Here is an 18,069-nt window from a genome sequence, read left to right as displayed (position 1 = left end):
CTTGTATCAATCTTCAACTTGTAAGGACTGAAAATGTCATCTTTATTAAAGAGTTTAAAAGATTCACGGTGTCTCCCCTTTGATAAAAGTCTCTGTATGGTGTGGATGTGCATGTGTGCAGACGCGCGTGTGTGTGTATCTTTAACAAATAAGGGATATTTTTAAATAGGAATATTTTTTAAAAAACAGAACAATGATATATATATCACTTTCACACCCAATAAAATTAAAGATGATTCTTTAATATATACAATATTCAGTATGTGTACACATTCTGACTGTTCCTCAAAAGTCTTTTTCTGAAGTTCTTTTAATTCCTGGACAGGTACTGATGGTTGTGTCAGAGTTCAGCAAAGTCTTCCCAGAACTTCCGCAGGATCCACTTATTCCTTCTTTTTGAACTGCTCTGAAGGCCTTTGTCAAAATCAGAGCCATGTCTATTTAAAGACTATAAACTAAACCTGCCTGGATTCTCTAACATCAACTGATATTTTACTTATATTTTCTTTTCCTTCTTCAGATAGTGTTCATCCATTTCCTTAGTTATCACTCTTTTAAACATGGCTCTGGCTAGCCCTTCAACAGCAACTCTTACAAATGCAAGTCTTGGGGCCACTCCTGCTACAGTCTTTCCAGGTCTAACATGATTTGTAGGAAACTGCTTCTACAGTCTGAGAAAAATCACTTTTTAAAAAAGGATTAAATCTTTAAGTTCAATAATAAGGGTATATGTTTACTCAATGACTTGTTTCAAATAGCATCTTATATCTTCAGATTGTATTTGGGGTCTTATGTAAAACCAAGTGAATTGATTTCAAAATAAAATCTTAAATTTCTAATTTTTTTTTTACAGCTTCTAATGTAGTACAAATACTTCTCACCAAGAGGTTAGAAAATAAACGAAAATGACTGACCCAAGTTACTTTACATCTTTAGCCCCATTTCTTCCAGTACTTGATTAAAGGTAAAATGAAGCTTGATAGGAGATTGCTAAAAATAATTTCTAGAAGCCAATTGATAATAAATCTACTAGTGAGACTATTTTAAATTCTATATCCCTGTGGGAATTTGAACCTTAGGGACTTTAGCTTCTGCTATAAACTCTGTCAAAGCACAAATTCAAACCCTAACGTTTGATCCATTTTCTGCACATGACAACGTCCTACAGAGTTCAAGACAGTACTAACATCCACAAGCGCTATGCCCCTTGGATTTATTGGGATTTTTGGCTGCAGAAAGGAGAAAATTCAGCTTCATCTAGCTGAAACATTGAAGTGAATTTATGGATTATGTTGCAGGAAAACTCAAAAATAGATATGACTTCAGGGACGCTTTCATTCAGCCCAGCAGGTCAAGAACCAGGACAAGCACCCAGTTTTTCTCCCTCAAAATTTTGGCTCTGCTTTGTCAAGGTTGAGTCCTTTTTTTTTCACCAGGCCCTCACTTTGTAGTCACAAAGATGGTTGCGAACAACTCTGAAGCTTCCTTCTTCAGGTTCATTTTCTAGCAGAAAAGTGGGAGTTTGTTTACCTAATTACTCAAGTCAGTTCTGAGAATGGAGACTCTTTGCACCTTACTGGAATATTTTCATCTATGAAACAATCATTGGGTCGGGGGATGAAATCTACTGGCTGGCTTATACTAATCAGGGTCTACCCTTGGAGCTGTTGGAGGAAGGGTCAGTCCCATTCAAACTGGATAATTGAGAAATTCAAGGTATTACTAGGAAGAAAGAAGAGATTATTGAGAAGGAAGCAACACATGTTCACTATAATACCAAATCTAAATTGACTGACTTGGGCATTCTATCAAAATAAAATACAAAGTAAATTATAGCTTTAAATAAATTGCATTTTTGCTTTATCATACCTGTCCTCAAAGGAATTCCCCACTGATGTCCATGCCAAGGGTGAACATCTCTGCACAATGTTCAAAGCCCATCACAATAATACCCACCTTCAAGGTGTACGTTTCTTATCAGCTATGTCTCTTCTATCTCCCTCTTGTAAGAACTGGTGATCCTATACTTTTGTGAAAAAAAGTCTGATTATAAAAACCATACATGCTAACTTAAAGTTCAAGCAATACAGAAGTGACTAAAGTAGAACACAGAAGTCCACCATATTTGGAGTGAGCATTCAGTTCAGTTCAGTTCAGTTCAGTCGCTCAGTCGTGTCCGACTCTTTGCGACCCCATGAATCACAGCACAGCAGGCCTCCCTGTCCATCACCAACTCCCAGAGTTCACTCAAACTCATGTCTGTCGAGTCGGTGATGCCATCCAGCCATCTCATCCTCTGTCATCCCCTTCTCCTCCTGCCCCTAATCCCTCCCAGCATCAGAGTCTTTTCCAATGAGTCAACTCTTCGCATGAGGTGGCCAAAGTATTGGAGTTTCAGTTTTAGCATCAGTCCCTCCAATGAACGCACAGGACTGATCTCCTTTAGAATGGACTGGTTGGATCTCCTTGCAGTCCAAGGGACTCGCAAGAGTCTTCTCCAACACCACAGTTCAAAAGCATCAATTCTTTGGCGCTCAGCCTTCTTCACAGTCCAACTCTCACATCCATACATGACCACTGGAAAAACCATAGCCTTGACTAGATGGACCTTTGTTGGCAAAGTAATATCTCTGCTTTTCGATATATTATCTAGATTGGTCATAACTTTCCTTCCAAGGAGTAAGTGTCTTTTAATTTCATGGCTGCAATCACCATCTGCAGTGATTTTGGAGCCCCCCAAAATAAAGTCTGACACTGTTTCCATTGCTTCCCCATCTATTTGTCATGAAGTGATGGGACCAGATGCCATGATCTTAGTTTTCTGAATCTTGAGTTTTAAGCCAACTTTTTCACTCTCCTCTTTCACTTTCATCAAGAGGCTCTTTAGTTTTTCTTCGCTTTCTGCCATAAGGGTGGTATCATCTGCATATCTGAGGTGATTGATATTTCTTCTGGCAATCTTGATTCCAGCTTGTGCTTCTTCCAGCCCAGCGTTTCTCATGATGTACTCTGCATAGAAGTTAAATAAGCAGGGTGACAATATATAGCCTTGATGTACTCCTTTTCCTATTTGGAACCATTAGAGACAGAATACAGATGTCTGGTTGTACACATCCACATTTTTTTAAGGCAGAAATCATGACTTTCACATTTTAATTGGGCTGTCCTACCTCTTGTCAAAACGGCTTCATCAAGTGGTTGTATCAGAAATATCTTACTTCTGTTTGTGGTGGTTGTTTTTTGTTGTTGTTTTTGCCTTGTTTGCTTTCTTCTCTGCGATTTAGATCTCTGTCTATATGGATCTCAGTCATCTTTCAGGGCCTAGCTGAAATCATACCTCTTGATCCCTACTCCCTTTTTAAAACTGAACTTCTTCAATGGTCATAAACAAAATATAAAACACAAAGAGTATTTTAAAATTTCTTTCCTGCCTTCTCTAGTTCAAATGGACTTTATTCTCTATTTAGAGCCTACACTACACAATCAGCATGTAACTATAAATTATTTATATAGTTTGTTATTGTTCCATATATGTAGGAGTAGGTGAGAAGGGTGTGGGTAGAACTGTTTTATGGAGTCCTGGGCTAGGGTGTGGACTTAAAGAATCATGACATAGCAATGAGTGCAAGGGAGGTGTGGAAACAGCTAGCCCTGAGAAATTACAGAAAATTGGGCCATAAATTTAGAGCAGGGGTCTGAATCAACTCCTGAAGCAGGCTTTGTACACAAGCTTGAAGTCAGAACAAGGCAGTATGTCAAGGCCAAGAATTTGGTTAGATATCTGGAAATCTACAGGAATGGGAGAAGGCATAGATTAACAATGAAAATGATGATATATTACGCTTAATTAAAATAATGTGTGAAACATAATTGATGTATAACATCAAAAATATCAAAACAACACAAAAATTGTCAATTTTACCCAAAATTGAAAATGTGACTATCTTTTTGGCTCAGCAATTCTAATTCTAGGATGTTATCCTATAGAATGATTCATACAACAGGACTAAATGAATGTATTCAACACTGTTGATAAGAGAAAGAGATAAAATGGAAACAACCCAAATAATTATCTACATGCTTATCTGCCTACACTCTACTATTCAAACATACAGTGGAATAATAACCAGCTATTAAAACAGAGATAGATCTGTGAACATTGTCATGGAAAGGGGTCCAAAATGTATTTTAAATGAAACTTTCAGAACAATATATAAAGCATGATTTCTTTAAAATATAAATTATAGGCATTACTCATATGTTAAATGAGTTTTTAAAGTTTTTGAAAGCATCATCATCTATTTGTATGAAAATCACCTAAAGTACCTAGAGTACATGTTAAAATACATATTCTTAGACTTCATATAAGATCTCCTGATCTATTAGACCATAGAAGATCTTCTACTGAACTACATACTAGACCTACTGAATCATAGTCTCTGGTGACTGAACCCTAGACTCTGCATAACAATGAACCCACATGAATCTTGTGCCCAGTACCGTTTAAGGATTACTGGATTGATACAGTATTAACAGGGGTTCCACCCAAGCCAAGGAACTTGGAGGGCAAGCAAGGGTGAGCGAGGATGTGAGAGGTCGAGGGGGGTGGGGTGGAGGGCTGAAAGCTTTTCCTTTCATTTTACTTTATATTCTTTCGCACTTAAAAATTCTTTATGAGAATTCATTACTTAGTAATTATCTGTATCTACTAGAGATTTGTGAGGTTTAAAAGACAAAAACATTAAATATGGATTTTCTAGGTCTTGTAAATAAGAAAATACATTACCAGTTTAGCTCATTTAAGAGTCTATCCATTTAGCTATACATCAGCAAGTATAAATTTGGGTATTTTTTTACTCATATCTGAAAGATAACAGAAACAGTCATATGACAAGTTGAGCAAGAGCCACTATCTTGATCTAGGGAAGAGCTTGAAATATTTAAGGGAAAGTAAATAACTCCGTGAGGCTAGAGAAGAATGAGCAGGAGTATGTCGTACCAGACTGGGGTGGAGAGATCACAAAAGCTAGATCATGTGTTGTTTTGTAAAGAATTTAGATTTTATTCTAGGAAGCTGGTGATTGGTTCTAAGAAGGAAGTGATGTTATCTCCTTTGCAATTTAAGTGATAACTTTCATATCTTTTGATGTGATATTTTCATTTACAGGAATTTTCCCACAAAAATTTTTTCAAAGATGTTCCTAATTAGAATTTTACATTGAAGATAACCCAACAATACAGTGAATGTGTAAGCAAAAAAATGACTTAGAAATACATGGAATAGCAAGGGAATTCCCTGGCAGTCCAGTGGTTAAAGTGAAAGTGAAGTCGCTCAGTCGTGTACGACTCTTTGCGACCCGTGGACTGTGGCCCACCAAGCTTCTCTGTCCATGGGATTCTCTAGGCAAGAATACTGGAGTGGGTTGCCATTTCGTTCTCCAGGGGATCTTGCCGACCCAGGGATCGCACCCAGGGATCCGACCCAGGTCTTCCACATTGCAGGCAGACGCTTTAACCTCTGCACTACCAGGGAAGCCCTTAAATACAAGAATCTAAGTACTAACATAAAAGATTTCAAGGGAGGAAAGGAAGCCAGGTTGAAAGAAGAAGGGGGAGGAGGCGGGAGAGGGGGGGCGAAAGGAGTGGCCTTACAGACGTCTCCTGCCACCTACAGATGCCCAGGCGTTATGGGACTTTTCCCTGGGCCTCCAGAGAAGGAAGGACTGGAATTCGGCCCTACCAGAAATCAGACCAGACCAGAACCAGAATTCGAGTTCTCTGCCAAGAGGAGGTGATCAGTCTCCAATCCTCAGCTCAGGCTGAGGGCCCTTCAACCAGATTCCTGCGTCCAGGACAGGGGGACTAGAAAAACAGGGAAGGATAGCAAGGGTTAAGGAGAGGAAAGAGAGAGGGAAGGGGAGAGAGGTCAATAAAGTCTCTTGTTCCTTACCAGTTCAGGCACTTTGGCCAGTTGTCCGCGTCAGGAGGAGACCAGAGACAAAAGGGTCCCAGCTGCGGCCGCTGGGTCTGGTCCATTGGCAGGCAAGCTGGCCCCTGAGTACCCCCAGTGGTCAGGATGTCAGTCTCAGCGAAGAAGAGTCCCTGCCAGAGTCGCCATTTGTTGCAGGAAGGCGGCCTCTTCCAGGGCCCGAAACTGGGCTCTTGTCTAACACTTGGAAATGAATTGTCCGAGGAGATACATCTGCTGACAAAGCAAGAGATTTTATTGGAAAAGGGCACCTGGGTGGAGAGCAGTAGGGTAAGGGAACCCAGGAGAACTGGACTCTGCTTTTCTGCAGTAGGGGTCATGGGTTGGATCCCTGATCGAGAACTAAGATCCCATAAGCCCCAGGGTGTGCCCCCCCCCTAAAAAAGAAGAAGAAATATATGGAATAGATATGGCTATTAAAAATTATAAATATATGGGACTTCCCTGATGGCACAGTAGATAAGAATCCACCTGCCAATGCAGAGGACAGGAGTTCAATCCCTAGTCCAGAAGATTCCACACACCACAGAGCAAGTAAGCCCGTGCACAACTACTGAGACCACGCTTAAAGCCTGCATGCCTCAATAAGAGAAGTCATCACAATAAGTCCATGCAACTAGCCCTACTCTCCACAACTAGAGGAAGCCTGTGCGTAGCAACGAAGACCCAGGGCAGTAAAACAAAAACCAAAAATCAAAATTATAAGTATAGGGACTATAAAAACACACTGAAATAGTCATACGAAATGAAGTCAAGCAAAACAAATATTTTAAGAGATTAAATCTACAATGAAAAGAATGTCTTTGTTTCCACTGTTATGTGTTTACTTTGTCCTAGCGAGGTTCTGATCATGGTACATAACATGTATGTTTGATTTAAAGAAGGAATTCAAACAGTCGTAAAAGTAAGTATGTATATTAACAAAGATTAGGGAAATAAGGTATGTTTGGGGTCTTAATATTTATTGGAAAATTGGCTTTCTGTAAAGTTTTTTATGATTATATCATAACAGCAACCAAAAAATCAGATGCTATCCTTTAACAACAAGAAATATTTCAGGGAACCCTATTCTCTCTAGTTAAACTTGATTTAGACTGAATATATTATTGTCAGTTCAGTTCAGTCGCTCAGTCATGTCTGACTCTTTGTGACCCCATGGACTGCAGCACACCAGGCCTCCCTGTCCATCACCAACTCCTGGAGTTCACTCAAACTCATGTCCATTGAGTCGATGATGCCATCCAGCCATCTCATCCTCTGTTGTCCCCTTCTTTTCCCGCCTTCAATCTTTCCCATCATCAGGGTCTTTTCAAATGAGTCAGTTATTTGCATCAGGTGGCCAAAGTATTGGAATTTCAGCTTCAATAACTATTGTAATAATATACAAAATAACTCTTTTAAGGATATAGAAATGATTTTCACTTTGGATATATTACTCCAAATGGTGAAAAGACCACTTCTTGTTATTTATGAGTTATATTCATCAAATTACTGAAAATCTGGTATAATCTATACTTCCTATTTTTGAGAGGAATCAGTCGTGTAAATGAAAAGGCAAACACTTCATGAACCAGTATAAGGATTAGGCATACTTCAGTGCAGACAATAATTGAATATGATACCACATTATTGATATTTCTGTACAGATCTAAGTCCAATATGGACCTTAAAAGGCCTTAAAATTAGCTTTCTACCAAAAGTTAATATAATCCAAGACACTATCAAAAGGTATAGATGAAAGTATACTATCAAAATATGTTTGATAATTAGGTTATTGAAAAGTATACATGAAAGAATTATAACAAAGAAGATGGACTAGATAAATAACCAATCAATGTTTATTCAGTACCTAGTTCCTAAGTGGCCAGTGTTTAGAAAAAACCATATGGAAATTCAGGCATAATCAATAGTTTTCAACCAGTTATACATATATTTTAGAATCTTCCTGATGAGTTTTTGAAAAACAGACCACGTAAAGCTCCCCACTAGAAATTTTAAACTGTTAGGCCTGGAGTAAAATTTGTGCTTATGCATTTTTATTAAAATATTTCTTAAGTGTGTCTGATGTCATGGCTGGGGGAGAATCACTCAGACAGAGCAGTCATTATAGATTAGATTGAGCGGACAAAATACCATAAAGAAAGCCCGCATACCTACAGCTGTGCTTTGCCACATGGAAAAGTTTTAAGCAGAGAAGAATATGGGACTTCCCTGGCGGTCCAGTGGTTAGGACTCTGTGCTTCCACTCCGGGGGTCATAGGTTCAATCCATGGTTGGGGAAATAAGATCCCACAAGCCATGCAGCACAGACTGAAAAAGAGGAGAGTAAATTATTTACTCTATGAGCATAAACTGAGGTGGGAATGGGCACGGTATTGTTTGGGAGACAGCAGGTGGGCCATTTTCCAGTGAATTCAAGGTAAATAAAGATGGTAGTGTATACTGAATGAGGTAATTACAAGGTAATTGTTGACTTTAAAAAATATAATACAGTAGAGGACTGAATCCAGGTCTAGGGGTTAGGAAATGAATGGGTGATGTGGAATCAAGGTAGTGAGTATTTAAAGCAGTCATTTGAGAATTTTGCAGGGGAGGGAAAGAAAAAAATAGAATGGAATTTGAATAGGAAGAGAAGGATCAAGAAAATATTTTTCCAAGACAAAGGAGTCTGAAAATGTTTGCAGGCAGAAAGAGAAATCCAAAAGAGAAGAAAAAAGCAGATATTATAGAGTGGGTACAACTGAGATTCATATCTCCCAAGTGTTTTTAATGTATTCCTTTAAGGACTAAAATATATTACAGTAAAATTACACGTTTGATTAGAATTAAAATTTGAGTAAATTAAGGGGAATGGGAATCACTGACAACCAGAGTTTCCCAAACAGCTGAGGACAGAAAGTAGACCATAGAGTCAAAGAAAGTTTCTATCAAGTCTATTATCCTTCCATTCAATCCTAAATTCACAAACTTTGTGGAAGTAACTTAGATGCAAACATTGAATGGAAAATTTCAAATAAGATGTAGACAAGTACATATGATTTGAGCTAGAACTGAAGCTCTTCCTCTGCTCTTTGCCAGAGGAGCAGGTAACTGGTTCTGGCGAGTGCTGCCCTCTGCTTCAAATCTTGCTCACTGACTTAACAGCCTCTTTCTTGGAATAATCTCTTAAAGTTTATGTACTAATGACTCCAAAGCAGACAAAAAAAAAATTTAATCTAGGCTTTATAATGAGATTGGCTTGGCTTTATTACAGAAACTATGATTTTTTTTTGAAATGGTTTATCAATTCAGGATAGGGTAGGACAACAGCAGCTACTATGAATAGGATATGACTTGATGGAAATTATCCTTGAGCAAAATTATTCTGTAAAGTAAGGTAGGAAGGACTCAAGTGGGTAAAAGAATATAGACAGGTCTGTTAAACTCTTGCTATCCTCTCAGATATGAGGTGTTGAGGGTCAGAGCCAAATTGCAAAGTGTCTTTAATTTTATATCATTGGATATAAAATTTCACGTAATGATTTGAAGATTACAGTAAGGTATTAGGCTATGTTTTATAGGGTGGTTTACTGTCTTTTTTTAACTTGACTATACTTATAAATACAAAATACTGTCACATTTTATTATTTCATTTGATCCTCATGAAAATTTTCTGCAATTGAGAAAATAGAAGTTATTTTTCCAGGCTGTTTAAGAAAGTAACCAAGATTTGGAGCAGCTTAACAAGTTAATTCCTTGAACAAATGTCTGAGTGCCTACTATACGCCAGTCACTGTTCTAGTCAGGGTTATATAGTTTGCTAACGCTGGAGCCAGAGTCAGAATTCTTGATATAGGATGTTGATGGAAACGTAGCCGCACTGCATTTATTTACCGGTGCTCTTCAGAAGGCCACTGGCACAAAGCCCAAGATGAAAGTCTTGGGAAATATAAATGCTGGGTGGGGCATACAGAAAAACATACGCCTTTTGGGTATGACCTATAAAAGAAAGGTTTTTATGTTTGACAAGTAGCACATCTCATACATTTTTTTTTATAGAGCAGGATAATGTATATATATTTTAAATACTTTTAACTATGGATTAAAGGTTTAGGCTTCTTAATTATATAGCCCACGGAGGGCAAGGTATGTGTCAGCAACCATGATAAAACACATTTTATGAAGCAATTTTAAATTTCATAAGTGTATAGCTTGATTTCTTTGTATTCTTAAAAGAATTTGCAAGCAAATACATAGATACTTTATATCTCAGTCATAGAGACATCGGAGGTGTTCTACTAGACAGAAGCTCAAAGAGTTCAGACAAAGCACTCAAGATAATAATAAAAAAAAACCCCACTAAAACCACCAAATCTTATTTTGAAACAGAGATCCTAAATTGAGGTTTACAGTAGTCATTTCTGACATGTAAAAGCTGGTTTTCAAAGTTGTCTGCCTAGTGTTTTTCTCACAGACATTATTTTTACTTTAGACTGGATCTAAGAAACTTTGTTCTTTGATAAGTATGCCTTCAATACATTTAAGTTACAGAGTCCAAATCTTTCTCAACAAAATGTTTAGGGTCTACTTGACTTGATTATATTAGCATAAAAACACTAGCTATTTGCATATGCTCCTACACACACTTAACACACACATATCCAGTTTCCAATTTTTTAATTTTAAAACTGTATATTTTAAATTATCATTACAGGGAGATTAACACTGACTAGAGAAAGCAGGGCACGATAAGTGTGTTTCCTCCATATCAAGTCCTAAAACTAGAAGCAAATGTCACACGTTTGGAGGTTTGTACACAGTGCTGTAAATATAGTTTCCAAGGTCCCTGTCCACAGGGTTTTCCTGTTTTGCCAGGACGAAGAACCCTGCTCTCCACACGCTGGTGTGGTCAGACTCACCAACTGACTACAGAAAAGGCACATTTCTTCGTCAAATTTATTTGGCCCTCTGTCCTTGAATCATAGTTACTGGTTTTATGGTCCAGGGCAAATAGTCTTGAACTATTTGCAGAGCCAAGACATCTGCATCGGATGCATCATAAATCCAGCAATCTAATCCCCCACTCCCCGACCACGCCGTTTCTTTTTGAATGGCGATGAGCTGTAAGTCAAGGCCATGAAAAGCGGATCTTCATTCCGACTAAGTGTGGGTGACACCTCAAAGGTGTTTCTTCTTCTACCACTGGATGGGAAACCTTGGGACGTCTCCTCGCACAGGCCACCTCTAAGAAGCAATGGCGGTGACACTGTCAGATGAGACACTGAACCCATGCTGTCAATGGCCGACCCCTAAATGCACATCCCCCAGCCTCGCGCTCCAGCCGGAAAGCCCAGAAACCGCAAGGAGCTTAATCCATTCCAGCAACAGTGCAAGTTCTTGGAAGCGCAGATTCCCGCCTCTTCCAGGCCGCGCGCAGAAATCAAACTAGACGCAGGCTCCCTGGGGGCCTTGCCGCGCGCGCTCCGCTCCCTCCGCCGGCCTAGCCTCGGCCGCCGCCCGCCCAGCCGTGGAGCTGGGCGGGGCCGCCTCGAGGCAGCGGGGCAAGGCGGGCCGACCAGGAAAAGACGCGGGAGGCACGCTCTGCGCAGGCGCGCGGCGCCCCGCCTCCTCAGCGTCGGCTCTTGGGCGGGCGGCGCGGGCCCTCCCACTCTCCCCCGCGCCGCCGCACCGCCCCGGCCCTCGCTTCACCCCGACGCCCGGGCGTGCGCGTCCTCCCGCCGGCCTGCAGGCCCGGGGCCTCTGCCTGCCAGTCCGCCGCTGCTCCTCGCGGCCCCGGCTCGCGTTCACGCTGTCGCCCGGGCCGGCGCGGCCGCGGGCAACCGCTCCCCCTCACACACCTACCCCGCCCCCTCCCCGCCTTTTCCGCCCTCTGGTCCCCCTCCCTCGGCCCGCCGCCGCTGCTCCAGATGAGGTGATGGCAACGGCCAACTTCGGCAAGATCCAGATCGGGATTTACGTGGAGATCAAGCGGAGCGATGGTGAGCCTCGCCGCCGCCCCTGCCGTCCGGCCCCGCTGTCGGCTGTGCGCGGCGGAGACGCGGGCGCCGGCCGCCTCATTGATTGCTCCGCCGGGCTGTGGGGGCGGGAAGGCGGCGGCCGCGGCGCTTTTGTGTGTGGCGTGTGTGCGAGTGAGGCCAGCTTGGGGTCCGCCCCGGGTGCCGCTGCAGTGCCGGACCGGGGAGGGGCCCTGCGGGAGGCTGGGCCGGGGGGAGGCCTACGGGGAAGGGCCCGGGGGTCTTCGGGGGTGTGCGTCGGAGGGTCCCCTGTCGGGGGGCCCCCCGCTCCTCCCCCGCGATCTCCATCCTCCCCGGGGACCGCCGCCCCGGGGACCGCAGGCTCCGATAGGATTGACCCAGCCTCGCGGCTCACCCCGGCCTTTTCATTTTCCGGCCTCATCTGAGGGGATGGGGGGTGGGGAGAGCGTGAAGACCAGAGATTTCAGCATTTAGGGAACCGACTACTGGTCCGAGGCCAAGGTGGGAGAGAAAGGCCAACCCCATTGGTTTAAACTGTTTGGTTGTCAGGTTTCTTCGTCTTTCATTTCTCGAGCATGCCTCTTTCTTTTTTGCCAGTCCCTTGGAAGAAGGATGGGGAGCCTGTGGTGCTCAGCCATGAATAAGGGTGGGGGAGCGAAGGGAAGAAGTATTCGATAAGCTTCTCAAAGGTGATGAGACTAAAAGGGAGGATGATCCTTGTCTGTGCGAGGCACTCCTGAGAGGGTGGGGGTGGACGACCGGATGTTGATAGTCTCACACCCTCCTGAGAGGTAACCGAGAGAAAAGTGTCAGACGCGGTGGAGGCACATGCCTAATTAAAATTATAAAGAGAGAAAAAGCCCTAGGCTTGTGTCTCTTTCTATAGGTTTCTCTTGGGGTAAATGTTTTACGCCCCTAACCAGCCAGGTTTGGAAATAATTTATATTGTAAAGGAGAAAACGCATGGAGGCGGGTAAAATTATGTTTCAGTCCAAACATTGAGCGAAGTAGAGGTGTGTAATACCGAGAGGCGTGCGGTGTATCTTATCCTGTGCCTTTAGGTTATGGCTTATTATCGTTTAGCCTAGTCAATGGTAACTATCGCTGTCTCATCTACAGCCTCTACCGAGAGGCTTCTACCAGGTTTGACTAAGTTGTGTGAAGCTTAGATTGACTGTCTTGTTTATCTGTGATAACATATATTAGAAGACCCTGTCCAGCTAATGATTTTTTTCCCTTTCCTTATATCTGACATAATTTGTGTCAACATTATTACGCAGTATGTGAAAAGATAAATTATAACACATAGACCTTTAGAAGTTACCCATAACACTGACGGGAAAGAGATGTCTCTCTCACTTTGGTTGGGGTTTCTTCGTGTTTTCTCTTCAAATTGCTTTCCTTAAGCTGTGCTGTTACGGTAATTTCATTTTTAGGTAAATGCAGGTTCACTGTATACTAGTAAAAGTAGGATTTATATATATTGTTTAAAATTTGGGGGAGAAGCAATAAAATGTGTGAGTTCTTTACATTCTAAGACTTTTAACTGTGATTGTAGGTTTAACTGTAGAAGTTATCAGAAAAAGTATCATGATACTTGAAAGGTTTGGTTAATTTTATGTTTTCTGGGCTAACATCTTTTTAAATGTGTCAGACTGGAAACAGTTTTGGTTTGGGGGGGATTCTAGGATATTCTTTACTTAGTACTATAATTAGTACTCTTTCTGCCTTCATCTTCTGCCTATACCAGAAACCCAGACATCTAAGAGCTTTGTGTTCTTACATAAGTGCTAGTAACCTAAAATCACATTTCAAAGCAGTTTGCCCTTGAGAAATAATTGAAATCATTACGGTGTATCTCATCTTAACTTACAGTCATGTATGTATTTATGTTCCTCAGGTGCATAGTAGAGTTGAAGGTAACAGATAAGCAGAGAACTTAAGGGAATGATCATTTGCATTGGGTAGTGCTGTTTCACAGTAGAAATTGATGTCTGGGAGACTCACCTAAAGCCTTCCCTTTTTCACTTTAAAGAAGCTGTTTTGTTTCCTCCCATTTCTATGGTGTATCTGTTTGGATAAGACATTAGTGATCATTGTAACAGAAATAAACTTTGCAGTTGAATGAGCACTAATGTAATGCCTGAGACAGTGGAAACCACATGAGTGAAGAAGGGCTGTTCTAGACTGCTGTTCACTGGTGATTTGATGTTTCTCTGCATGCTTGCTAAGTGGTGATCCTTGTCCTTGTTTCTGAGCATGCTTCTCCCATCTGTGATGCTTATATATTAAAAAAAAAATTTCCAGGTAATTAATGTGGACTTGTTAGTATCTTTCAACATCCTGCTCAAAACTAACTCCCAGTATGTTTTCATTGATTACTAAAACTGGATGGCCAGTCAGTCACTGAATTCCTAAGTCATTAGGAGACTCATGAGACAGCATATTTCCTCAAGTATTAATGTTTGGGTACATTTTTCTTAATATTATGTTTTCAGACTGCACCAGAGAAGGGGTGGTTTGGAGAATGCTATTGATGGATGGCAGACTACCCACTCCCACTTCAGCCACAGCCTGGGCATTACAGGATTTTAAATTCCCAGAATTCATTTGCTCCTTGATGAGTTCCTTGCATATAGGTTTTGAGTGAATTACTCATTATTGGACTTAGTTTTCTAACATTGTTTTGATTAATCATTACGACAGAATCTTACCTGGAAGGAAAACAGTTCCATCTATGCTCATCCTGTGCTGCCACTTCCTTATTCTGCTCCCCTACCCCTACCCCAATGCCTCATACAGGCCTCTTAGTTCAAGATTCCCAGTGTTGATTGAAATTGAGTGATTTAGCAAGGCTTACTGACTGTTTTGGTATTCTCAGATGAGAAGTGACAGGTTAGGCGTGGACTCCTAAGATAAGTCCTACCCACAGGAAATAACCTGGTATGAGATTGGACTTTCTGGAAATGAACACTCAATGTTTGTTTTCTTGTATGTGTCTTTCTATTATCTTTCTGATTCAGTTTCTTTTTGAAATCTAATGACTCTAAAAATTGCAATGTTAACTGTTGTGTAGCTAGGTAGTCTTCATTAGGAGACCACACACACGCACACAACTGCACTGTTAAATTATTTCTTGTTTGTTCTACAGTATCTTTGACTATCCTTTGGAGGCTGGGGGAGTGATGAGAAATGTTTTGCATATTTGGAAGCTGCAGGCACGATGGAATTATTCTTCGAGGTATCTTAGTCACATAATTGATAAATGTGATCTGAAGAGAATCATACACTATTTCAACCAGACAGATCCTTGGAGATAATCAAGTTCTCATTTTTAAAGATGTGGAAACTGAGTCCCAAGTTACTGTAAGTGACTTGTCTAGATTCATACAGTGGAAGCCAAGAACCTGGCTTAATGTAGCATAGAAACCAGAGTATCAACAACTGTGACAGGAAAGGAAGAATTCTGTATTATTTGGGAACCATATACAGCTTTCTCTAGCCCAGTTAAGAAGTAGGAAATTGCCTCTCACTCATGGGAAAACCACTGGAGAGCGTTATAGAGCCCAGTTGGAATGATCCGGTAAAAAGTGTTGTGGTATGTTTACTAGGTCACAAAACTCAAAAATTGTGAGAGGAAAAATACATCTGTTTCTTAATTAAACAGTGAAAAGAGTGCTTTAATTAAGCATCTGAAATCCAGAGGAAAGAAGATTTCAAAGGACCCGTCAGGAATCTTGAAGTTTAGGGCAGGCCATCTTAGAAAAGATTTTAGTGACCTAATTCGCTACCTGTTTTGCCACATTTATTCTTCTGCTTGTTTATTTTTCCATGTCATTAGACAGGCTTTTAGAGAATGGACTGTGATTTAGTTAATTAAAATGAACCTAGCTCCTTTTGGTACAATTATGTGATTTTGATTATGGAGTGAGTGGAATGGAGGGAATTGTGGATTCAGTTCAGGTCAGTTCAGTCGCTCAGTCATGTCCGACTCTTTGCGACCCCGTGGGCTCTAGTACTCCATGCTTCCCTGTCTATCACCAACTCCTGAAGCTTACTCTAACTCATGTCCATCGAGTCGGTGATGCCATCCAACTATCTCATCCTCTGTCATCCCCTTCTCCCGCCTTCAATCTTTCCCAGCATCAGGGTCTTTTAGTGAGTCAGTTCTTCACATCAGGTGGCCAAAGTAATGGAGTTTCAGCTTCAGCACCAGTCCTTCCAGTGAATATTCAGGACTGATTTCCTTTAGGATGGACAGGTTGGATCTCCTTGTAGTCCAGGGGGCTCTCAAGAGTTTTCAACATCACAGTTCAAAAGCATCAGTTCTTTGGTGTTCAGCTTTCCTTATAGTCCAACTCTCATATCCACACATGACTACTGAAAAAACCATAGCTTTGACTAGACAGATCTTTGTTGGCAAAGTAATGTCTCTGCTTTTTAATATGCTGTCTAGATTGATCATAGCTTTCCTTCCAAGGAGCAAGCGTCTTTTAATTTCATGTCTGCAGTCACCATGTGCAATGATTTTGGAGCCCCCCAAAATAAAGTCTCTCACTGTTTCCATTGTTTCCCCATCTATTTGCCATGAAGTAATGGGACCAGATGCCATGATCTTGGTTTTCTGAATGTTGAGTTTTAAGCCAACTTTCTCATTCTCCTCTTTCACTTTTATCACAAGGCTCTTTAGTTCTTCGCTTTTTGCCATAAAGGTGGTGTTATCTGCATATGTGAGGTGATTGTTATTTTTCCCGGCAGTCTTGATTCCAGCTTCTGCTTCATCCAGCCTGGCATTTCACATGATGTACTCTGCATATAAGTTAAATAAGCAGTGTGACAGTATACAGGCTTGGTGTACTCCTTTCCCTATTTGGGACCAGTCTGTTGTTCCATGTCCAGTTCTAACTGTTGCTTCTTGACCTGCATACAGATTTCTCAGGAGGCAGGTCAAGTGGTCTGGTGTTCCCATCTCTTTAAGAATTTTTCACAGTTTGTTGTGATCCACACAGTCAAAGGCATTGGCATAGTCAATAAAGAAGAATTGTGGATTAATGATTTCTTTTTACATGGTGATTAGCATGATGTTGGTTATATATTTTAGGTCTTCATAATTTTTCAAATAGGTTATCTACCTGAATCCTCCTAGAAACCCTGTGAGGTAAGTAGGGTAATGGGCTGGCAGATTCATTGCTTTATAGGTGAAGAATCTGAGGTTGGAGAACTTGCCAAGATCATGTGGTTAATAAAAAGACTTGACTTGGACCAAAACCTGAGTCCTTTTGCTCCCAGCTCTCTTTAGATGCTGGCAAATGTTTGCTGATGATAATATGAAGTTTATCACTTTGTGTACTTTGATTTTTTTTTTCTTTTTTGAGATATAAAAGCCTCTTTAGCTTTAGATAACCTACAGTTAGTAATGTTGCTTAGATTTGCTCAACAGGTGAGATCAAATTGATTTGTCATATTATATTAACTATAAGTGTTAAGATTCTTGAATCTAAGGCTTTAAAGCCCCTTTTCAATAGTCTGTCACTTGTTGCTTCCAGAACTACCACAGAAAGAAATCTATATTCTTTGCCTAGTCACTTGAATTTTGTGACAGAAATTTTTGAACTGTGGGGAAAGGCTATTTGTTGTTTTGTGTGTGATAATTTTTTAAATATCTAGAGAAATTAGCAAAGAGCCAGTTAAGCTCATTTCCATACTTGTAGGAAGAAGGCACAAGTATGGAAAATCCAGACCAAGATTTCTTGAGAGATCATCCAGACCCATTCTTTCTAGTCACACGTATACTTGTCATTAATATTACACTTGTCTTTTGCAAAGCTTAATTCTTAGAATTAAACACCTACTTTGCTTCTAACACCTGTATCCTGTAACTTGAAGTAATCTTTTAAGCTGTTTGCTTGTTTTGAGATTGTAGTTTTGAGCTTGAGAATAGATAGTTTTTAAATCCTGGGTAAAACTAGTTTTTCACTCTTGTGGTCCAGAGCAAATATAGGAGGGTAGCCCTTCTGTCACACACTAACTCTTATAATTAAAATAGTACTAATATTATTATAGTGTCTAAGTGAAAATAGATGTTAGAACCTCACCATGTTAAGC

The 18,069-nt window shown here is 40.8% G+C and overlaps 1 protein-coding gene and 1 long non-coding RNA gene across 11 annotated transcripts in view; one reads left to right on the top strand and one right to left on the bottom strand.

Moving 5' to 3' along the window:
- Positions 1–221: 221 nt before the first annotated feature.
- Positions 222–11,518, bottom strand: LOC138421747 (uncharacterized). 2 transcript variants are annotated; one of them, XR_011249614.1, is made up of 5 exons: positions 10,888–11,518; positions 9,863–9,967; positions 8,143–8,299; positions 5,951–6,202; positions 222–3,009 (listed from the first exon to the last, which is right to left on the bottom strand). It is a non-coding gene; the product is annotated as an uncharacterized lncRNA (long non-coding RNA). The 2 variants fall into 2 exon arrangements; XR_011249615.1 differs by lacking the exon at positions 10,888–11,518 and having other exon boundaries at positions 5,951–6,205.
- Positions 11,519–11,542: 24 nt separating this feature from the next.
- The window catches only part of KIF2A (kinesin family member 2A), a 71,853-nt gene continuing 65,326 nt past the window's right edge, over positions 11,543–18,069 (top strand). For 7 of the 9 annotated variants that reach the window (XR_011249612.1, XR_011249611.1, XR_011249610.1 and 4 more), the window contains exon 1: positions 11,548–11,967. Coding sequence is in view for 5 of the 9 variants with exons in the window: in XM_069556106.1 (XP_069412207.1) it covers positions 11,904–11,967 (64 nt within the window). In the remaining 4 variants the exon portion in view is untranslated. Of the gene's footprint in view, positions 11,968–18,069 lie in introns of all 9 variants that reach the window. The other 2 variants (XR_011249613.1, XM_069556107.1) reach the window with 1 other exon arrangement.

Source organism: Ovis canadensis, chromosome 16, assembly GCF_042477335.2.
Source record: "Ovis canadensis isolate MfBH-ARS-UI-01 breed Bighorn chromosome 16, ARS-UI_OviCan_v2, whole genome shotgun sequence".
NCBI lineage: Eukaryota > Metazoa > Chordata > Mammalia > Artiodactyla > Bovidae > Ovis > Ovis canadensis.
Note: the sequence above shows the minus strand (reverse complement) of the source record. Positions and strands in the feature narration are given on the sequence as shown.